Here is a 24,590-nt window from a genome sequence, read left to right as displayed (position 1 = left end):
CACTAACGAGTTCTTCACTCTCTTCACAGCTAAGGGGAGATCAGTCAGTATTATGAAGCAGCTTAATCCTATTTGATAGCAGTGTGAGGATCTAACTGATGGCACACATAGTCAGATTAACACCTTACCTCAGGGATATCATTTATAATTGCACTGCCACACTCAGCTCTGTCTGAGACACACTGGTGTTTGCTCACACACCAGGAACAGGCCCACTTTGTCTGAAGACAACTTCTGCACCTGAAAAAAAAGAGTAACCGAGTCAGGGTGTAAATAAAACTCACACTCACCATCACCCAGTGAGTCCAGTACAGAGTTTCCACATGCTCCAACCTACCTCCCCTCTCTTAGAATTGGACAGCCTCAGCTCTGCATATTCAATTGAATCTGTGTGCCCACACTCCAAGTTCCCATTCCCTCTCAGCCAATCTGCCTGCTTGCTGCTTTTAAGCATTTGTGTGTGCGCGAGAGCAGGCGATCCCCAGACAGAGGTTGGGGGGGGGGGGGGTGGGCAGTGAGGGTTGGGCAGTGAGCAGACGGTGGGGGAGGGGGGGTAGTATTGGGCAGACAGGGCGGGGGGGTAGTGGGCAGACAGAGGAGTTGTTGTGGGCAGACAGGGAGGGGCAGTGGGCAGACAGCGAGGGTGTCATGGGCATACAGGGGGGTGGAGTGGGCAGACAGAGGGGGTTATAGTGGGCAGACAGAGGGAGTTGTAGTGGGCAGAGCGGGTGTAGTGGGCTGCTCTGGAAGCCACTTTGGCTGAATGTGACTGTGTGGGGTGTCACATTCCGTGACCATGTAAGCACAGCAGGCTAACTCTGACTGAAGCTCAGACACGTACTGGGTCTCCATCAGTCTCCAGTCTGCTATTAGCTCTGGACACAGCCAGGCAAACACTCACCCTCCCAACTCACCCCTACCTTTCCCAGTTCACAATCCTCACCATGCAGCTTGAGATTGGATCTGGACCATCAGAACTGAGCTCCATTTATCCTCGGCACCCACTGAGGGACAGGAGACTCTTAACCCAAGCTCCAGAGATTAAATGTACACCCCACCACGCCATCCCACAAAAACACGCCAATGCACCCAGCACTGCCAAGGAAACAAATGCAGTGCCTGGTCTGTCAGACGGAGCACGAGAAAAGGCTATTCATCCCAGAAAACCAATACTGGCATTTCTGTCCTCCCGCAATTCCCCTATCCAAGCGGTTCCTCAATGTTGGCCTCGGTACCTGTCAGTAAGTTGACTTGTCAATCTCAGCTCTACAATATCGCTGAGGAAACCATCTTTCTCCTGTGCTGTTCTAAATCTGTTTCACATTAATCCTCTTTCTCTGATCCTTGATCACAGAAGGTTTACAACAGAATCACAGAACTGTTACGGTGCAGGAGGAGGAGGCCATTTGGCCCATCATGTCTGCACCAGCTCTCCAAACAAGCATCATGACTTAGTGCCATTCCCCTGCCATTTCCAGGCACGCCTGCACGTTGTTTCTATTCAAATAATCATCTAATGCCCTCTTGAATGTCTCGATTGAGAGAAAAATTTGAAACACTTCCAGGCGGAACATTCCAGATCCCAGCCACTCACTGTGTGGAAAAGCTTTTCCTTTCACATCATATTTGCTTCATTTGCAAATTTAAATCTATACCCTTTTGTTCTTGATCCTTTTACCAATGGGAACAGCTTCTCCCTGTCTACTCTGTCCAGCCCCCTCATGATTTTGAACATCTCTATCAAATCTCCTCTTAGCCTTCTCTCCAAGGAGAACAGTCCCAACCTCTCCAATCTATCCTCATAACTGAAGCTTCTCATCCCTGGGACCATTCTTGTAAACCTCTTCTGCACTCTCTCCAATGTGTTCACATCTTTCCAATAGTGTGGCACCCAGAACTGTGCACAATATTCCAGCTGAGGCCTAACTAGTGTCTTGTATAAGTTCAGCATAGCCTCCTTTCTCTTGTACTCTATGCCCCTATTAATAAAGATGATGTGGAGATGCCGGCGTTGGACTGGGGTGGGACGAACATCTCACCTCCACTTCTTGCCTTCAAACAACCGCACAACCTCAAACAGACCATTGTCTGCAGCAAACTACCCAGCCTTCAGGAGAACAGTGACCACAACGCCCCACAACCCTGCCACAGTAACCTCTGCAAGACGTGCCGGATCATCGACACAGATGCCATCATCTCACGTGAGAACACCATCCACCAGGTACATGATACATACACTTGCAACTCGGCCAATGTTGTCTGCTTGATACGCTGCAGGAAAGGATGTCCCGAGGCATGGTACATTGGGGAGACCATGCAGACGCTACGACAACGGATGAATGAACACCGCTCGACAATCACCAGGCAAGAGGGTTCTCTTCCTGTTGGGGAGCACTTCAGCGGTCACGGGCATTCGGCCTCTGATCTTCGGGTAAGAGTTCTCCAAGGCGGCCTTCATGACACACGACAGCGCAGAGTCGCTGAGCAGAGACTGATAGCCAAGTTCCGCACACATGAGGACGGCTTCAACCGGGATCTTGGGTTCATGTCACACTATCTGTAACCCCCACGACTTGCCTGGGCTTGCAAAATCTCACGAGCTGTCCTGGCTGGAGACAATACACATCTCTTTAACCTGTGCTTAACCCTCTCTCCACTCACATTGTCTGTACCTTGAAGACTTGATTACCTGTAAAGACTCGCATTCCAACCATTATTTTGTAAATTGAGTTTGTGTCTTTATATGCCCTGTTTGTGAACAGAACTCCCACTCACTTGATGAAGGGGCAGCGCTCCGAAAGCTAGTGGCTTGTGCTACGAAATAAACCTGTTGGACTTTAACCTGGTGCTGTGAGACTTCTTACCCTATTAATAAAGCCCCGAATATTATGTGCTTTAACTGCTCTCCCCACCTGTCCTGCCACCTTCAATGATCTATGTACATACTCATCCAGCTCTCTCTGCTCCTGCACCCCTTTAATAATTTACTCCTTGTTTTATATGTCTCTCCATGTTCTTCCACCAAAATGCATCACCTCACACTTCTCTGCATTGAACTCCATCTGCCAGCTATCTGCCCAATCCACCAACTTGTCTATGTCCTTTTGAAGTTCTACACTTTTATATCATCCACAAACATTGAAATTGTCCCCTGCACACCAAGACCTAAATCATTAATATATATCAGAAGTGAGTGTTTACGGTCCCCTGTGACCAACGCTGTTGATTCAAGTCAATGACATGGACTCAAGTCTAACCTGAGTCATATTTTTATCATTTATGACTTTGTGACATTCCTCAGTTAAAAAAACTGATTTGTTAAAACCCAGCGTGATGAACTGGTGTGTCTGGAATCAGCTTCAAGATCATTCTCCACCAGTCTGATCCCATTAATCGTCACTGCTGATTGGCTGCATCAGCAATGGGCTTGCCAGCAGTGATTGGCTGAGTAATCAGGAAGATTCTCTCCTTTTCACACTGAGCTGGTGTGAGGCGAAGCTTGGGACAAACACCGAGAGGCGGGAGATCCCACTGCAACCCGCGAATTTAAATCATGGCTTCTGTTTCAGTTCAACCTCCCCCTCAAAGCCCAAACAGAAACACCCTTCATGCACAGGAGGGAGGTCAGGGAACAGTGTACTTTACAACACATTCTCAACTTTCACAGTTCCAAATAATCTGCTTGTAATGAAAAAACTCAAATCAATAAAACATTCCTTTTGTAGTATAGTTTTAATTTGGTTTTGCATTTTTCACGGAACGCCAGGGAGGGATGGACGATGTTTCAGATACACCCACACTGATGTATTTGATGGATTTGTAAGATGGCATGTTACTGACCTTTGGAAAAAATTACTTGGCTACAACTTTACCCATCACTTAACAATGTTCACATTTATCAACCAACCCTGTAATCTTCCCCATTCCCAGGAGAACAGCACCAATTCTGGGATCTGTTTCGTTGCCTGATGTTTCACAACGAACTGGTTGTAAATTATGGTCCGTCCGAAACGACGACAGTGTTACTGTGACAACAGCCAGCTGAGAGGTTACTCCAGGTCATGTTCAGAGGGCTGCAGTCTCTGACATCAAGAATAGATTCATCTGTAGTCGCAGACTCCACATTTCACAATGTTAACAAATGGAATTCAGGCTCATTCATGTTCCTCAGTCACCTCTGTCCCCATTCCCAGTCTCCGGTCCCCATTCCCGGTCTCCGGTCCCTGTTCCCGGTCTCCGGTTCCGGTCTCCAGTCCCCGTCCCCATTCCCGAATCTCCAAACTCTTCAGATGGCCAGCGAGAATCTGGATGCCCTGGTGAATGTGGCATTGATCAAAAATCAGGATTCCTGATGGGCGTGAGGGCTGTTGGGATTCACCCAACTCACGAATCTATTGAGATGTCAATGGAATCTCTCTCAAAGTACTGCACTTGAATTTGTTAGAGATAAAAGGGCTCCATTGGAATTTCCTAGCCCGAGCTCAACCAATCCCACAGGACCGGTTTAGAACAACCCTTTCTCTGCAGTCTGGCAACTGCAGATGCAAGTGGCCAATGGACCTACCTCCTTGACTCCCCTCGGGCTGAGGTGCCAGGCCAGGGTGTTAGTGCCAAGAGACAGTGTACCATGGGCACTACCAAGGCATGTGGCCTGAAGGAAGATTGAGTAGGGAGTCTGAGGGGTAGGGAGCCTGAGTGGGGGGGGGGCGGGGGCGGGGGGGGGGGGGGGGGGGGTGCATTGGGTCACCATCAGGCCTGCAGTGTGTGGGGAGAGGTTACCGATTATTTCTGGGTGGGGGGAGGATGCCCCTCTTTGGTAAGGGGTTAGTGATGCTCCCCTGTTCAGTGTGTGTGTGTGTGGGGGGGGGGGGGGGGGGGGCGTGCACCATTTCATTTTTTGGGTGGAGATCAGGAGCCATTTCAAAATGGCAGCCTGGTGTCTGAACAGTGGGTTGCTCAAAATGAGATGATTGGCATCTTTCAGGTGATGAATCCCACCTGAGTGACTCTGCCAGCGCCAATAGGAAACACTCGGCTTTTCCACCGGCGTGGACACTTAGCTTCAAAATGGGAGAATGGGGCCCTCTGTTCTCATTCACAGTCTTCATTCCCAATCCTAGACTCCAATCCCAGTCTCCATTGTTAGGATCCCAGACTGAATCCCAAGTTTTGTTATGAAGCCAGACTCGACCCCAACAATATTTCTATTTGGCATAAATGTGAGGACAGGATGCTTCTGTCCAGGAGTAATTCTGCTGACAAATTAGGGATCTTTTATAGTAAAACAAACTTCATAGAATCATAGAATCCCTACAGTACAGAAGGAAGCCATTCGGCCCATCGAGTTTGTACCGACCACAATCCCACCCAGGCCCTATTCTCGTAACCCCACACATTTACTCTGCGAATCCCCTTGATATTCGAATCAATTTAGCATGGCCAATCAACCTAACCAGCACAGCTTTGGACTGTGAGAGTAAATCCATGCAGACACTAGGAGAATGTGCAAACTCCACAGAGACAGTGACCCAAGGCTGGAATTGAACCCAGGTCCCTGGAGCTGCTCCAGAGAGCAGATTTCCACTCCATCTGACGAAGGAGCAGGGCTCCGAAAGCTTGTGTGGCTTTTGCTACCAAATAAACCTGTTGGACTTTAACCTGGTGTTGTTAAAACTCTTACTGTGTTCACCCCAGTCCAACACCGGCACCTCCACATCATTACACCATGTTCACAGCCTCCAGTCCCAATCGTAATCCACAATTATTCTCCATTCCCAATCCCAACCGTAGCCTCTGTCTCAATCCCAATCTCCATTCTCAATCACATTCCCAGTATCCATCCCTGGGATGAAGGCTGAGGAAAGGTTGGATCGGCTGGAGTTTGGAGTTTAGAAGAATGAGAGGTGATCATATTGAAACATACAAAATGTTGAGTGGACTTGACAGGGTGGATGCTGAGAATATGTTTCCCCTTGTGGAAGAGACTAGAGCCAGGGGTACAGATTAAAAATAAGGGGACTCCCATTTAACATGGGGATGAGAATTTTGTTTCTTTCAGAGGGTGGTTAGTCTGGGACTCTCTCTCCTTCAGAGAGCACTGGGGGCAGGGTCATCGAATATATTCAAGGTTGAGTTAGACAAGGGAGTCAAGAGTTATGGCGTGCAGACAAACAGCAGAGAGGATATGAAACACAACCAGATTGGCGTCATCTTATCAACTGGTGGAGCAGGCTCAAGGGGTCAAATGGCGGATCACAGCTCCAAATCCTTGTGTATGATTCCTTCCCAGTCTCCTTGCCCAGAGTCCATTCCCAAATCCTAGTCGTCATTCGCCAATTCCCAAATCCCAATCGCCATTCCCAAATCCCAGTCTCCATTCACAAATCCAATATAACACAAATTCCAAATGCACAGGATCAGTGATTGGAGGATTCCTCCTCCTCTGGATTCAGTGATTGGAGGATTCCTCCTCCTCTAGATTCAGTGATTGGAGGATTCCCCCCTCTCTGGATTCAGTGATTGGAGGATTCCCCCCTCTCTGGATTCAGTGATTGGAGGATTCCTCCCGCTTTGGGGCTATGGGCAGAGAGAGTGATAGATGAGAAGCAAGTTTTACTTACGCTGTCTTTGTATGAAGCTGTCCAGTCCTCGCACAATCATAGATGGTTACATTCCCCCACACGATCAAACGATTCAAAACCTCAATCGCAACCGTCAAAACACTGTGATCTAAATATTAAATAACCAGCGTTAACCAGGACACTGTGATCTAAATATTAAATAACCAGCGTTAACCAGGACACTGTGATCTAAATATTAAATAACCAGTGTTAACCAGGACACTGTGATCTAAATATTAAATAATCAGCATTAACCAGGACACAAGTCAGGAGTGTGATGGAATGGTCTCCACTTGCCTGGATGAGTGCGGCTCCAGCAACACTCGAAGCTCGACACCATCCAGGACAAAGCAGCTCTGTTCACTGGTGTCCCATCCATTTACTTAAACATTTTCTCCCTCCAGCACTGGGGGTTACCATTGACCACAAACTGTACTGGATAAAAATAAATACTGTGGCTGCCAGAGCATGTCAGAGGCTGGGAATTCTGTGGTGAGTAACACTCCTCCTGTCTGTCTAAAGCCTGTCCAAAGCACAATTCAGGAGTATGATGGAATACTCCCCACTTGCCTGGATGGGTGCAACTCCAACAACACTAAAGAAGCTAGACACCATTCAGGACAAAGCAGCCCCACTTAATTGGTACCTTTCCACAAACATTCATTTCCTCCACCACTGATGAACAATGGCAGCCATTTCTATCATCTACAAGATGGACTGCAGCACCTCACAAAGCAGCACCTTCCAAATCCACGGCCACTACCATCTAGGACAAACGCAGCAGATACACGGGAACACTACCGCCTGGAGGTTCCTCTCCAAGTCATTCACCATCCTCACTTGGAAATACATCACCGTTCCTTCACTGATGCAGGGTCAAAATCCTGGAATTTCCTCCCTAACAGCACTGTGGGTGTACCTACGCCACATGGACTGCAGCGTTTCAAGAAGACAGCTCACTATCACCTTCTCAATTTGGAATGGGCAACAAAATGCTGTCTGTTGTAGCGCCAGGTATCACAACAAGGAAGTCTTGAACCACAACAGCGATTTATTGAAGGAAAGATAAACCTGTACACAAATAAGCTCAGTGCAGGTACAGGTCTGGTCCCACTGACTCCCGGTCTTGCATTAAAGCTTTCCTCCAACCAGGACCCGCACCCAAACAACTGATAGGTGATGGCTCTTGTGCTTCCACCTGATAGGCCCCAGAAAGGTCATGTGACCCACAAACACCTGCCCCTTAAAGGAGCCACCCTACCACACTGGCATAACCAATGATGCCCACATCCCTTGAATGAATGAGAAAATAACCTCTATCTCTCATCATCCATGGCACTCTGGATTTCTTTGTCCTTCCTTTCCCCTTCAAGAAAAAATACCTGACGTTTCCTGCAATATTTTTTCTCTGAAGGTAGCCAGTTTCAGACACTGTCTTTTCTGCCAACATTGGATTCCAACTCACTCAACTCAGCTGCATTCTCATCCCATTTGAAGTTGGTTTTTCCCTAGTAAATTTTCCTTGTTCTCGATTGTTCCTTTTCCTTTTCCATGGCCAACCCAAACCATATGATACAATGCCCATTGTCCCCTAAATGCTCTCCCACTGAAATTTAATACACTTGGGACAACTCATTCCCCAGAACCAGGTCCACCAGTGCCTGTCCTCTCATTGGAGTGGAAACATACTGCTGCAGCAAATGATCTTGAACACACTCCAGGAACTCTTGCCCTCCTTTTCCCTTTGCACTATTCCTATCCTAGTCCATATTTGGATGATTGAAGTCCCCCATTATAATTAGTCTATGATGCTTACAGATGTGTTCCTCTACATCCCTGCCACTAGTTAGTGATCTATATCTTACACTGATCAATGTTTTTGCACCATTGTCATTACTTACCTCTATCTAGCCAGACAGATTCCACCCTTAAACCCTTTGGAACATCCTCTTTCTCCAGTACTATAATGCTTTCTTTAATAAATACTGCCAGCCCCCCACCCCCTTCCATTCCTCTCTCTCTCCATAAAAACATTGTATCCAGAAATATTCAGCATCCAGTCCTGCTCTTTGAGCCAGGTCCATGTTATAGAATCATCAGCAGTCTCTCAGTATCTGGTACAGGAACTGACACAGGTTCTGAGCAGCTCCAAACTGCCTCCATTAACGAGCAGTAATTGGTTAACTGTCACACTCAGAGGGCTGAATTTCCATACCTTGATCCAGCAGGAAGGTTGAATATTTGTTCTTCTGCAGGAATGGACAGTGCACCAATTGGGATTGGCTCGATTTGTTTTCATACAGGGTGGCTGGCATCTTCTCCCCATTGCCATAAACACAATGAACCTCTCTCCCCATCAGTTGCGGGACATTTCCATTGATGGTGAGTCCAATGTTCTGTAGTAAGATGAAGAGTACAGTTAGCAGCAGTGAGATACAACACAACAACAATTCACGTTTAGATAGCGCCCCCAATATGGGCAAATAGCCCAGGGACTGTTAGCAAACAGTACCTGAATCAAGTCACATGAGGAGATATTACATCCAGGGGACAAAGGGTGGGTTTTAAATGGTGTTTTAAAGAAAGAGGTTTAAAGGAGAGAATCCCAGGGTTTAGGATTCAGGCAACTAAAGGTTTTCAGCTGTTTCTTTAGATCACGTGGAGTGAATCAAATTGGCTGAAGACTGACATCTGAGATGCTGGGGACCTCCGCAGGAGGCCAAGATGGATCATCCACTCGGCAATTCTGGCTGAAGATTGTTGCGAATGCTTCAGCCTTATCTTTTACACCGATGTGCTGGGCTCCTCCATCACTGAGGAAGAGGGTGTTTGTGGAGCCTCCTCCTCCAGCGAGTTGTTTAATTGTCCACCACCATTCACGGCTGGCTGTGGCAGAACTGCAGAGCTTAGATCTGATCCATTGGTTGTGGGATCGCTTAGCTCTATCTATTACTTGCTGCATATGATATTTGGTACACAGGTAGTCCAGTGTTGTAGCTTCACTAGGTTGACACCTCATTTTTAGGTGTGCCTAGTGCCTAGCTCCTGGCATGCCCTTCTGCATTTATAGAATCATAGAATCCCTACAGTGCAGAAAGAGGCCATTTGGCCCATCGAGTCTGCACCGACCACAATCCCACCCAGGCCCTACCCCCACATCCCTACATATTTGCCCACTAATCCCTCTAACCTGTGCATCTCAGGACACTAAGGGGCAATTTTAGCATGGCCAATCAACCTAACCTGCACATCTTTGGACTGTGGGAGGAAACCGGAGCACCCGGAGGAAACCCACGCAGACACGAGGAGAAGGGTTGATTCCCGGGCTTGGTGGCAGAGGGGTGGATATGTCAAGCCATGGGGTTACAGATTGTGGTTGAGTACAGTTCTGCTGCTGCTGATGGCCCACAGCACCTTGTGGATACCCAGTCTTGAGTTGCTAGGTTAGTACAAAGTCCATCCCGTTTAGCACAGTGATGGTGCCACACATGATGGCGGGTATCCTCAATGTGAAGGTGAGACTTTGTCTCCACAAGGACTGTGCAGTGGTCACTCCTACCGATATTGTCATGGACAGACGCATCTATGATGGGTATATTGGTGAAGATGAGGGCAAATAGCTTTTTTCTGGAGTTAATTCTCTCACCTCCTTCCCACTCTAGAAGCTATGTCCATATGGGCCCATCATGCTCGGTCTGTGGTGGTACTGCTGACCGACATTGAAGTTCCCCACCCAGAGTGCATTCTGCATCCTTACCGCCCTCAGTGCCTCCTCCAAGTGGTGTTCAACACGGTAGAGTATGGATTCATCAGCTGAGTGGGTAGAGGCAGTAGGTTGTAGTCAGCAGGAGGTTCCCTTTGACCCAATGCCATGAGGACTCCCAGAGCCACTCCCTCCTGAATGTCCTTCAGTTTGAGGATGAGTTTGTGAGTTTCTGCCTTGCGTCTTCCTGTGACTGAACAGCTGATCTGGACCCACAGAACTCATAGAGCAGGGTATCCCATCAAGCAGTGGGGTGTGGAGTTTGGGATTGTCTTTCTTTTCCTTCCCTCTCCTGCACCGCTGTGCCCCATCATTTAGACTGGAAGAGGAGCAGCTTGGTGGACAGGTCATCGCTGTGGTGAACAATTGGCAGTAAGCTCCTCCCAGTTATTAATGTCAATTCTGCCGTACGTCAAGGAGAGTTTCTGTGAAACATTTTCTTTGTCCTCCTGTCAGACAATAGCCATTTGAAAGTTGAGAAAACAGAGACTGGTGGAGGAATTGGTTTTTGATCGACTGGACACTGAGTCCAATTGATGGAAGTGGATTTTTCAGGAGTTTTAACCTGAATGCTTGTGCAGCTTGCTTCAGAACTTCATTATTGTTTATTTGACGACCATGCCACTAAATCACAGAATCATACAGTGCAGAAGAGGCCCTTCGGCCCACCAAGTCTGCACCAACACGCGAGGAAAAACCTGACCTCCCACCGAATCCCATTTACCAGGATTTGGCCCATAGCCTTGAATGTTATGACATGCCAAGTGCTCATCCAGGTACCTTCTGAAGGATGTGAGGCAACCCACCTCTACCACCCTCCCAGGCAGCACATTCCAGACCGTCACCGCCTTCTGGGTAAAAATGGTTTTCCTCATATTCCCCTAAACTTCCTGCCCCTCATCTTGAACCTATGTCCCCCTCGTGACTGACCCTTCAACTAAGGGGAGCAGCTTCTCCCTATCCACTCTTTGCAAGCCCCTCATAATCTTGTACATCTCGATCATATCGTCCCTCAGTCTTCTCTGCTCCAACGAAAACAACCCAAGCCTATCCAACCTCTCATCATAACTTGAATGTTCCATCCCAGGCAGGATCCTGGTGAATCTCCTCTGCACCCCCTCCAGCGCAATTACATCCTTCCGATAATGTGGCGACCAGAACTGCACACACTACTCCAGCTGTGACCTCTTAAATCGCGGGAACCATATTAACTGTTCTCCCGTCGTCTGGCACCTCTCCTGTGTGGAGATGCTGGTGTTGGACTGGGGTAAACACAGTAAGAAGTTTAACAACACCAGGTTAAAGTCCAACAGGTTTATTTGGTAGCAAAAGCCACTAGCTTTCAGAGCCTTAAGCTCCTTCTTCAGGTGAGTGGGAATTCTGTTCACAAACGGGGCATATAAAGACACAAACTCAATTTACAGAATAATGGTTGGAATGCGAATACTTACAGCTAATCAAGTCTGTAAGATACAAACAATGTGAGTGGAGAGAGCATTAAGACAGGTTAAAGAGATGTGTATTGTCTCCAGACAGGACAGCCAGTGAGACTCTGCAGGTCCAGGCAATTGTGGGGATTACAGATAGTGTGACATGAACCCAATATCCCGGTTGAGGCTGTCCTTGTGTGTGCGGAACTTGGCTATCAGTTTCTGCTCAGCGACTCTGCGCCGTCGTGCGTCGTGAAGGCCGCCTTGGAGAACGCTTACCCGAATATCAGAGGCCCATGACCGCTGAATTGCTCCCCAACAGGAAGAGAACAGTCTTGCCTGGTGATTGTTGAGCAGTGTTCATTCATCCGTTGTCGCAGCGTCTGCATGGTTTCCCCAATGTACCATGCTTCGGGACATCCTTTCCTGCAGCGTATCAGGTAGACAACTTCAGCGGTCACGGGCATTCGGCCTCTGATTTTCGGGTAAGCGTTCTCCAAGGCGGCCTTCATGACACACGACAGCGCAGAGTCGCTGAGCAGAAACTGATAGCCAAGTTCCGCACACATGAGGACGGCCTCAACCGGGATATTGGGTTCATGTCACACTATTTGTAATCCCCACAGCTTGCCTGGACCTGCAGAGTCTCACTGGCTGTCCTATCTGGAGACAATACACATCTCTTTAACCTGTCTTAATGCTCTCTCCACTCACATTGTTTGTATCTTAAAGACTTGATTAGTTGTAAGTCTTCGCATTCCAACCATTATTCTGTAAATTGAGTTTGTGTCTTTATATGCCCTGTTTGTGAACAGAATTCCCACTCACCTGAAGAAGGAGCTTAATGCTCCGAAAACTTGTGGCTTTTGCTACCAAATAAACCTGTTGGGCGGCACGGTAGCACAGTGGTTAGCACTGCTGCTTCACAGCTCCAGGGACCTGGGTTCGATTCCCGGCTTGGGTCACTGTCTGTGTGGAGTTTGCACATTCTCCTCGTGTCTGCGTGGGTTTCCTCCGGGTGCTCCAGTTTCCTCCCACAGTCCAAAGATGTGCGGGTTAGGTTGATTGGTCATGCTAAAAATTGCCCTTAGTGTCCTGAGATATGTAGGTTAGAGGGAATAGTGGGTAGATGTGTGGGGATATGGGGGTCGGGCATGGGTGGGATTGTGGTCGGTGCAGACTCGACGGGCCGAATGGCCTCTTTCTGTACTGCAGGGTTTCTGTGATTCTATGATGACTTTAACCTGGTGTTGTTAAACTTCTTACTGTGTTTAGCTCTCCTGTGGACAGAGAGAAATTAAAAATTTGGGTCGGAGCCCCTGCAAACTCCTCCCCTGGTTCCCATGAGGCGGCACGGTAGCACAGTGGTTAGCACTGCTGCTTCACAGCTCCAGGGACCTGAATTCGGTTCCCAGCTTGGGTCACTTCTGTGTGGAGTTTGCACATTCTCCCCGTGTCTGCATGGGTTTCCTCCGGGTGCTCCGGTTACCTCCCACATTCTGAAAGACGTGCTGGTCAGATGCATTGTACAAATTCCGGACTGTGGCAACTAAGGGAATTTCATAGTAACTTCATTGCAGTGTTAATGTAAGCCGTACTTGTGACTAATAAATAAACTTTAACACAACAGCCCTGAGGCATTATTCATCCAGACCTGGAGATTTGTCCCCTTTTAAGCCTGCCAATGCCTCCAATCCGGAATATAATGGATGATGGAATTTCTCCCGTGCTCTGCTGTGTCACTGATACACAGTCCAGCTTTCACTGCTGCTCAGCAGTGTGCTCGCGACAAACTGTGCCTTGTGGAGATTCTTGTTGTCAAACACTCATTGCTGTTGTAGTTTAGGCTGAACTGGTACAGCTGATCCAGCACTGGATCTCCTCGTTAATGGGGGCCTTTTAGAGAGGGGTGGCTGCCAAGGTCTGGGATATGTTCAATGTATTTAAAGAGTCTGCCTGACCTTCAGCATTGTGGTAGGTGGAATATTTGACTGTCCAGGTGTGACTCAGTAGATTAGTTTTGTTATGGTGACATCCAAGGACAGACCAAGTTTCTTGTGAGCAAAATTGAAGAGATCAAAAGTGGCTTGCAAATCTGGTACAGCGTGGGCAATGACACGGCAAACTGTGGATCATGGTGTATCTGTAGATTAGGCACAGAGGCAACCGAGGGGCAGCACGGTAGCACAGTGGTTAGCACTGCTGCTTCACAGCTCCAGGGACCCGGGTTCGATTCCCGGCTCGGGTCACTGTCTGTGTGGAGTTTGCACATTCTCCTCGTGTCTGCGTGGGTTTCCTCCGGGTGCTCCGGTTTCCTCCCACAGTCCAAAGATGTGCCGGTTAGGTTGATTGGCCAGGTTAAAAAACAAATTGCCCCTTAGAGTCCTGGGATGCGTAGGTTAGAGGAATTAGCGGGTAAAATATGTGGGGGTAGGGCCTGGGTGGGATTGTGGTCGGTGCAGACTCGATGGGCCGAATGGTCTCCTTCTGCACTGTAGGGTTTCTATGATTTCTATGATTAAAGAATTTACCATCCCGACAGTACTTAATACTGACACCAGAGGGCAGTTGATCTTTGATGAGGTGAATAGCAAGTATCAGGTAATTTGTAAATGGTATGGGGCCTATCACACTGCCTTGCCTGACACCAAACTGGATTTTAAAGGCATGTATCATTCTCCCACTCAGTATCAGTCAGCTGGCGCAGACACCACGGGTCGAAGGGCCTCTTTCTGTTCTGTAAAACTCTATGACTATCATGAAGTAGTTACAGGATTGTGATGAAATTTCCTGGAGTACAATCTGTGGAGCCTCGTGATTTACTGAGTCAAAGGCTGTGGCCAGGTTAATGGGTGTCTAGCAACCAAGATGGCGTTGGAGGTTCCTCTGGAAGGTCTAAAGCCACACTGTGTTTGTGGAAGGATTCTTCCAGGCACAGGAAGGAGGTGATTCAGAAGGATGCACATTAGCATTTTCTCTGCTGTGGCCAAAGGGAAAGAACCCAACATGATTTATCTCTCTTCTTGAAGAAAGTGACAATTCTCCCATTCCTGCTGTCAGGGGGAGGAGTAATTTTTCTTCCTGACTCTATACCACTGTTCCAGCCGCCAGCTCTGTCTTGTTAGTGGGCTGGGATGTGCCCAGCGATGATGATGCTGCTGTCTGGGACGTTGGCCAGACATTTTACACTCCCCCACCCCTCACCCCACCTGCGGGCTTTTAGACAGGGGAGTGTGAAATTGCAGGCATGGGATTCCTTCCAAATTCCCACCTGCCCTGATCATACAACGATTTTACATTGGGAGGGTAAGGCCTCGGACACAAAGCCCGCCTTCGCCAAAATTGAGGCACTTGAACCACTCGAAGGTTATTTCCATCGAACCATAGAATGTCCACAGTGCCATTTGGCCCACTGAGTCTGCACCGATCCTCCGAAAAAGCATCTTACCCAGGCCCAGACCCTGTCCTATCCCAGTAACCCCACACATTTACCATGGCTAATCCACCTAACCTGCACATCTTTGGACTGTGGGAAATTCAACAGAGTTAGGTCTCAAGCAGGAAACGAGGGAGTGCATCTATCATAAGCCATCAAGAGAAGGTCCAGTGGCCTCCAGGCCTCCACCCCCAACGTCCTCACCCCCACCCCCCCACCCCTGGCCTCCTCCAAAGATCCTGCCTGACTCCTTTGTGCCCCCTTACCTCACCCACCCCGTTCTGAGACCCCTGGAACTTCCCTGGGCCTCCAATTTCCTCCTGCGTTTCATAGAAATCATAGAACTCTACAGTACAGAAAGAGGCCATTCGGCCCATCGGGTCTGCACCAACCACAATCCCACTCAGGCCCTACCCCCATATCCCAACACATTTACCCTCTAACCTACGCATGTCAGGACACTAAGGGGCAATTTAGCATGGCCAATCAACCTAACCCGCACATCTTTGGGCTATGGGAGGAAACCGGAGCACCTGGAGGAAACCCACGCAGACACGAGGAGAATGTGCAAACTCCACACAGACAGTGACCCAAGCCGGGAATCGAACCCAGGTCGCTGGAGCTGTGAAGCAGCAGTGCTAACCACTGTGCTACCGTGCCACCCACTGTGCTACCGTGCCACCCACTGTGCTACCATGCCACCCCATTTCTTCCTCGGCACTGCCTCTGCAGGGACTGGAACGCAGCACTCACTATTGGTCAGTGTGATTACTGACTGCACTCACTATTGGTCAGTGTGATTACTGACTGCACTCACTATTGGTCAGTGTGATTACTGACCGCACTCACTATTGGTCAGTGTGATTACTGACCGCACTCACTATTGGTCAGTGTGATTACTGACTGCACTCACTATTGGTCAGTGTGATTACTGACTGCACTCACTATTGGTCAGTGTGATTACTGACCGCACTCACTATTGGTCAGTGTGATTACTGACCGCACTCACTATTGGTCAGTGTGATTACTGACCGCACTCACTATTGGTCAGTGTGATTACTGACCGCACTCACTATTGGTCAGTGTGATTACTGACTGCACCACTATTGGTCAGTGTAGTTACCGACCACACCCACGGGGAGGAAGCAGGTTCTGGAGTTGATACTTTACCAGTTGAGCCTTGCTGGCAACATGGATTTCCGATGGTACAATATTCATGCTTGGACAAAGCTGTATCCCAGAGCTGAGGGTGGTCCAGAACAAGGACTTGCTGGAATTTACACATTCCTGTTGTAGTGAACACCTGTGAGGGGAAACGCATAATCAGTAAATCATTGAGATACTCACACAGACATAAACACACACACACACACTCCCACACTCCCACAATCCACACACACATACACACAGTGATCACACACACAGTGAACACTGCACATTTGACCGATTGACAATATTTTGAGCTGTATTCAGTGTGTCAGTGAGCCACTTTATAGTTTGAGACCATTCACTTTGAAACAGAGCTAGATGTGACACTGTCCATTTCATTCCCACCCTATCCCAAACACCCTCCTAGATTGTGTGCTGAGGATTTGAGACTGTGAGTTCAGCTGAGGGGCAGTGTCCTTGAAACCAGGGATCTTGTTCAACAAGTGTCCCATTGAATGAACAGGTAGGAGAATTGAAAATAAAACTAGGGATGTATTGAATAAACGAAACAAACTGAAGGAGGATAAACCTCCTGGTCCAGATGTATTAAATCACATGATTTCAAAGCCTCCTGTGGAAAGACAGTAGAGGAATTGATCTTCATTCATTAGAAAATGATGCCATCAGAGGCCTGGCACTTGGTGAATATAATTCCTCTATTTAAGAACAGGATCAGAATTCTAAACCAGCCAATTGAACATCAATAGAATCCCTAGTAAAGGAGAGACTAGAAGAACATCTCGAAATGAGAAATATTGAATAATTAGTATGGATTTCCAAAGGGAAAATCTTGCTTGACCAAACTTGTTGAGTTTTTTGAAGAGTTAACAGAGTAGGCTCTGGTAATGTAGTAGATGTAATCTATCTGGATTTTCAAAAGACATTTGATAAAGTACCCCAGAATAGACTAATGAATAAGGTCAGAAAATATGGATTCAGGGGATAGGTGACAAAATGGATTTTTAATGGGCTTCAAGACAGAAAGCAGAGTGTGGGAGGAAAGGGTTAGTCAGAGTGGTGGAACGTGGAAGGTGGAAGGCCTGTTTTGTGCTGTAGTTTTTCTATGTTTCTCTGATGTTCCACAAGGATAAGTTCTGGGATCACTGCTGTTCACACCTTACATCAAGAAGGTCAACTTTGGAATCAAAAACACAATTTCTAACTTTGTGGCTGACATCAAATTGAGAGAACTGGAATACATTCAAGAACAAAGAACAAAGAACAATACAGCACAGGAACAGGCCCTTCGGCCCTCCAAGCCCGCGCCGCTCCCCGGTCCAGGATTGAATCCTGAATCCAGGATCCCCGCCCAATTTTCCAGCCTATCTACATCCTAATATCCTATCCACCGAGCTGTCCCTCACAGCTACGATGCTTTGTTCATCACAACCTATTAACTCACCCCCACCCCCCCATTCCAGACCATGTGATCTCCAGGGAGAGGCGAAAACCCAGAGTGAAAACCCCAGGGCCAATATGGGGAAAAAAAAATCTGGGAAATTCCTCTCCGACCCCCTGAGGCGATCGAAACGAGTCCAGGAGATCACACTGGCCCTGATCAGAAAATGCTTCCCAACCCTATTCATTTCCACTTCTGCTTTACGAACACCATCTGAATTCCCTGCCCCCGAGACAGGTTCCCAACTATCTGCAGTCTCGCTCTGTACTGGCACCAGCAAGATGATCATAGAATGAAGCCTTGAAACGAGAAACAAAGAACAATTAGCCCGCGCCGCTCCCTGGTCCAAACTAGACCACTCTTTTGTATCCCTCCATTCCCACTCCGTTCATGTAGCTGTCTAGGTAAGTCTTAAACGTTCCCAGTGTGTCCGCCTCCACCACCTTGCCCGGCAACACATTCCAGGTCCCCACGACCCTCTGTGTAAAATATGTCCTTCTGATATCTGTGTTAAACCTCCCCCCCTTCACCTTGAACCTATGACCCCTCGTGAACGTCACCACCGACCCGGGGAAAAGCTTCCCACCGTTCACCCTATCTATGCCTTTCATAATTTTATACACCTCTATTAAGTCTCCCCTCATCCTCCGTCTTTCCAAGGAGAACAACCCCAGTTTCCCCAATCTCTCCTCATAACCAAGCCCCTCCATACCAGGCAACATCCTGGTAAACCTCCTCTGTACTCTCTCCAAAGCCTCCACATCCTTCTGGTAGTGTGGCGACCAGAACTGGACGCAGTATTCCAAATGCGGCCGAACCAACGTTCTATACATCTGCAACACCAGACCCCAACTTTTATACTCTATGCCCCGTCCTATAAAGGCAAGCATGCCATATGCCTTCTTCACCACCTTCTCCACCTGTGACGTCACCTTCAAAGATCTGTGGACTTGCACACCCAGGTCCCTCTGCGTCTCTACACCCTTTATGGTTCTTCCATTTATCGTGTAGCTCCTCCCTACATTATTCCCACCAAAATGCATCACTTCGCATTCATCAGGATTGAATTTCCAGCCTATCTATATCCTTCTGTAGCCTCTGACAATGTTCCTCACTATCTGCAAGTCCTGCCAGTTTTGTGTCGTCCGCAAACTTACTGATCACCCCAGTTACTCCTTCTTCCAGATCATTTATATAAATCACAAACAGCAGAGGTCCCAATACAGAGCCCTGCGGTACACCACTAGTCACAGGCCTCCAGCCAGAAAAAGACCCTTCCACTACCACCCTCTGTCTTCTATGACCAAGCCAGTTCTCCACCCATCTAGCCACCTCCCCCTTTATCCCATGAGATCCAACCTTTTTCACTAGCCTACCATGAGGGACTTTGTCAAACATTCCTGGAGGATATTAATAAACTTACAGAACGGGAATATAATTGGCAAGTGAAATTCAACGCGGATAAATGTGAGGTAGTACATTTTGGTGGGAAGAACAGGGAGGTCATTTATTACTTGGAAGGTGTAAGTTTGGGTGGAGCAGAGGAACAAAAGGTGTCTCGGAGTACAAATGCAACAATCGCTACAGTTCCTCCGTAGGTTAACAAGGAATCCTAGAATCCCTTAGTGCAGAATGAGGCCATTCAACCCATCGAGTCTGCACCTACAGCAATAAAGAAAACAAATCAAGTACTGGATTGTGGCCAGAATTCTCTGACCTTACCTGCGGCTGGGATTCTCCAGTCCTGCTGCGGTGAATGGAGATTTGGCTGAGTGCCAAATTTTCCATTCTCGCTGGCATCGATGGCAGAGAGAACGAGATCAGAGAATCCCAGCCTGTATTTCTAGAGGGATCGAATTGAAAAGTACGGAAGTTATTCTAACCTGTTTTCAACCTTGCTTTGACCATACAGAGCAGTATGTGCAGTCCTGGGCACCATATTATAAAAAGGATATTGAGACGCTCGAGAGCATGATTTTACAAGGATATCAGTAATGTGTGTAGCAATTCAGCCAAATGCCAGTTTCAAGTCATCAACACCCTTTATTGTACACTAAAATAAATAGTCGTGCCTGTGGCTCACAGTCACCTCGGCACCTGCAACGAAGGTCCTGTAGAGTGACCCTGGCTGCATCCCGCTTGCTGAGCCTCCGCTCCCTCAGTAAGACAGCTCATACTCCATGAAGCCCACGGGTAGATCTATTGATGATTCCCTGTGGCCTTCATGGTCGTCATAACATCCCTCTCCCCTTAGGTCTGTGTCTCTTCCAGCACCTCGATTGTGACCTTGATTAGGTCTTTTGCATCATTTAGCAATTGGTCGGGTTTCCATCAAAGGCAGGGCTGGTTCAGGCAGGGTAAATGGGGCTGGGGACCTTAGTCTTTGGAGGTAGCCTCAAAGAATTACCCGTGCGGTTCTTCCTCAGGTTCCACTTCAGCCTTGAGGTCCACTTCTTCAGCCTCTATCTCTGAGTCTGTACCTTCACTGGAGCCAGCACAGTGGGGACAGCAATGTGCAGGAGAAGCTTTCAGTCCCCAGGGTGTCACTGCATGGGCACATTGTCTAACAGCAAGGCAGTGAGTATCAGAGGCCCACTCATTGACAGAGCATTTGTCCCTTTGCCCAACCTTCATTCTTCAGTCCTTCCCCATCCCGTTTTCTCAGAAAATGCTGAGGGAGGAGGCTAATTGAGGAATGAAGAGGAAGGAAACACTGCTGATCGAGTTTGTGAAAATGTTATCAATAATTTGTCTCAATTATTACATAACCCGGGGTATAGGCATGCATTGTTCATGTGAATATAGTGTGTAGAAAGCTTTCACTTCCCTATTCCCTGTCCCATATCACCATCCCTCCCCCACACCCACCCTGCAGTGAAAATGTTTACAGTACACAGGGTATAGAGGCCATTCGGCCCAGACAGTCCATACTAGTGTTTCTGCTGCACTCCCATCTTTTCTCAGCAAAATCCAAGACCCTAATCCTCTATTCCCCTTATATTCACACTTAAACCCTCATTGTAACCCTCTAATCCCTTCACCCTCACACTTGTAACCTTCAACCTAACCCTCTAATTCCCCACCCTCACATTTATAACCCTCAAATTCCCCCTCTAATCCACTCACCCTGACGCTCATGACCTTCAAATTCACTGTATAATCCCCTCATCTTTGCACTTATAATCCTCATCCTAATCCAAAGAGATGCAACCTGTCATTCCTTTCCTGATATGTAAACCTGCCTGACCCAACCCCTGTCTCCAACAGACCTCCAAACCAATCACTAAATGACGCAAAGGATTTCCTCACAATAGGGGTGCAGGTAGAGACTCAGACCTAAGAGGATGGGATGTTATGATGGTCATAAAGGCCACTGGGGTCATTAATAGATCTCCCCGTGGGCTTCGTGGAGTATGAACTGCCTTATAGAGTGAGTGAAGGCTCACTCAATGGGGAACAGCCAGCAGGGGTTTTTAAGCCTGTCACTGTATGGACCGGAATTGTCGGTCCTGAGGTGAACACAACCTGACTATATGTCACAGAAGCGGCCTTTTCCTGTGGTGCACATTAAAGGGAGTTAGTGACGGGAAATTGGCTGAATTCCGATTTGGCAATGAGGAGAATAATTCTTTTTCTCCATCTTTCCTTCCGGACAATTTCCATAAGTCAAGAATCTCTGGTAAGGAAAAGTCATTATGCCTGATAGACCTGATAGAGGTTTACAAGATTATGAGTGGCATGGACAGAGTGGATAGTCAGATGTTCTTTCATGGAGTAGAAAAGTCAAGTACTAGGGCACATAGGTTTAAGGTGCGTGGGGAAAGGTTTAGAGGAGATGTGCGAGGCAAGTTTTTTTACACAGAGGGTGGTGAGTGTCTGGAATGCACTGCCTGGGGAGGTGGTGGGAGCAGGTACGATAACAGCATTTAAGGGGCAACTAGATGAATACATGAGTTGGTCAGATGGGAATGGAAGGATACGGACTCCATAAGTGCATACGGTCTAATAGCCAAGGCATCATGATTGGCACAGGTTTGGAGGGCCGAAGGGCCTGTTCCTGTGCTGTTCTTTGTTCTATGCCTCTTTTTGGGGAACTTTAACGTTATGATACAATGGGGAAGACTGGGCCCAATATACTGAGTGCATGCATTACTTCTTCCGTGCTAACAACATTGAAGGGGATGAAAAACAAAAGGTGGCATTGTTGACATTAGGCAGCATGATAAAAAATCTGACCTATCCAGATACTTTTGACTCAAAAACTTTTAATGAACTGGTAGACCTGGTAAAAAACCACTATGACCTGAAGCCCTCTGCAATCCTCCAGAGCTACCGCTTCAACAATGCTGGGAGAACGCCTGGGGAATCTGTCACTGAGGTCTTGGCTAGGTTGCAGAAATTGGCCGAAAATTGTGAATTTGGACTGCCTCTTAAATGAAATGCTGTGAGACAGATTGGTATGTGGAATAAATGAACTAACCACCCAAAAGAAGCTGCTGCCAGAACTCAAACTGCATTTAAAGAAAGCCATTGAAATCACCTTATCACTTGAAAACCCAGAAAAAGGCGCTCAGGAACTACAGGAAGTTTGAGGCAGCAATGTCATCCAATTAGGGGGAGGGACCTTGTGTAATCAATCTCCAATGGAGAGTGCTTGCATAAATCAGGTGCTAATTGGCTCCTGTCGATATAGGAACCCTAATGTCACCTGTCAGTCAAGGAAATGCAGTGATGAACCTGAGATTATTAGAGAACATATCCAGAAAGGTGCAATTGCCAGAGAACGGATTATTGCAAGTACTGTCAAAGGACACAGCCAAGCCAACTTTCAGGAACAGGCAAAACGCATGATTTCCAATGAAAAAGCTGAGGCCAGTACCTGCCTGTACCATGCAGATATCCCTTGCTCCACAGACAGAGACACTATAACTGAATTGTATCATCACAAAAATAGTTGCCCCAATAATGGTAGAATTAGTAGTGAATGGCCATCCCTTGAAGATGGAACTGGACATGGGAACTGCAGTCTCTGTTATCAGAGAACAAGCATATAAGCATCTCCAATCTGGCATCCAACTCCTGAGGTTGGAAGAAACGCAGGCCAGACTAGCCACTTACACAGGGGAATGTTCACAGATAAAAGGTCTGTACAATTTGCAGAATGGGGTGCACCTGCAGTCCCTGTTCTTAAGCCCGACAAATCAGTTAATCTCTGTGATGACTATAACTAACAGTCGATCAGGTTTCCAAACTCGATAGTTACTCCATGCCTCAAATAGAAGATTTGTATGCTAAGTTAGCAAGCGGCAAGATGTTCTCCAAATTGGACATGAGCCATACCTATCTTCAGCTTGAATCGGACAAGTCCTCCCAGAAATACGTGATAATTAACAAGCATAAGTGACTCCATGAATATACCGGCTTGCCCTTTGGGGTCTCATCAGCATGCACAGATTTTCTAAAGAGTTATGGAGAACATCCTCCAGGGGCTACCCAAGGTAGCAGTATACTTAGCTGATGTCTTAGATAATTGCGGGGGCTTCAGAACAGGAATGCCTGGCCAACCCGGGAGAAGTCTTGCAAAGAGTTTTCAGAGCGGGAGTTCGCTTGAAGAGGGGGAAGTGTGTTTTCCAAGCTGCTGAAGTGACCTACTTAGGCTACTGAGTAGATGTCAAGGGGTTATATCCAGTGGAGGACAAGATAAAGGTCATCAAGGAGGCACCAACCCAAGGAACACTTCAGTATTAAAACATAGCCAGGGGTTAGTCATTAATTATGGAAAATTTGTCTCGAATTTGGCTTCCATGCTGGTCCTCTTACATTCTGTACTACGAAAATACCAAAGATGGTCACTGTAAAGGAACAGTACTTTATTGCACAAAGTAAAGCAAAGCAAAAACCGCAAGCCTATGGTGAACACAAACAGGTCCCAGTCGGGACAATGCAATAATGGACCTACTCAGGGGCCTGCTTTATACAGGGCTTATACAGGGCTTTATACAGGGCTTTATACAAGCTCCACCTGATATGTGATTACCAATCCCCAAGGAGCTCGCATTCTATAAGTCTTACAGGGAGGTCAATCAATGATTCCCCATGCAAGTCTTGAGGGTTATCACAGGTTTCAAACACCGATTGGTTCCCTACCTGCTCTCTAAGGTGCACCATCCACAGTAGGCATCATCTGCACTGAGACACTCCTGACAGGACTGGTACTGGTCACAGGTGGCAACTTTTACGCGGCTAACCTGTCAAAAGCAAGAGAATAAAACTCAGGGATTGGCTGCTGAGATGACCAATGGCAGCGCAGCTGGAGACAAGATCACCCAATAATTCAAAGACTACGAAAGATAACCAATGTGAGGGACCTGGGGGGAGAGGATCAAGTGATCACTCAATGACCAGCAGAGATAACCAATGGAAGGGTCCCGGGGAGAGAATCACCCAATCATGTATGGAAAGCGAAGTCACTACCAGCTGTAGGGCTGCTGGAAAGTGGCTCCATCTCAAATCAGGTGGACACCAACTCATTCATGTGGGTAGAGTGTGAATCCCCTGTGCAACAGTCCAGAATGAACAGGAGTCAGTGACTCATATCAGACTGGGAGACGCAGAGCAGAAGTCAGAGCAAGTGACTCATTGGAACATCAGATAACTGAAGGAAGAATGCTGTGAGGTTCAGTTATATATATATTTATCACTCTGAACCCCCGATTAGATTCCAGTCAGTAAC

At 47.5% G+C, this 24,590-nt stretch overlaps 1 protein-coding gene across 1 annotated transcript in view; it reads right to left on the bottom strand.

Moving 5' to 3' along the window:
* plxnd1 (plexin D1) overlaps positions 1 to 24,590 on the bottom strand; it is a 166,290-nt gene that overhangs the window by 129,430 nt on the left and 12,270 nt on the right. The window contains exons 4-8 of the mRNA XM_078210138.1: positions 24,005 to 24,105; positions 16,420 to 16,552; positions 8,836 to 9,016; positions 6,621 to 6,729; positions 129 to 240 (exon numbers count right to left, since the gene is read on the bottom strand). Coding sequence (XP_078066264.1) covers positions 129 to 240; positions 6,621 to 6,729; positions 8,836 to 9,016; positions 16,420 to 16,552; positions 24,005 to 24,105 — 636 coding nt within the window. The remainder of the gene's footprint in view (positions 1 to 128; positions 241 to 6,620; positions 6,730 to 8,835; positions 9,017 to 16,419; positions 16,553 to 24,004; positions 24,106 to 24,590) is intronic.

Source organism: Mustelus asterias, chromosome 3 (genome assembly GCF_964213995.1).
Source record: "Mustelus asterias chromosome 3, sMusAst1.hap1.1, whole genome shotgun sequence".
Taxonomy (NCBI): domain Eukaryota; kingdom Metazoa; phylum Chordata; class Chondrichthyes; order Carcharhiniformes; family Triakidae; genus Mustelus; species Mustelus asterias.
The sequence above is the reverse complement of the archived record's forward strand: the minus strand, read 5'-3'. Positions and strand labels throughout refer to the sequence as shown.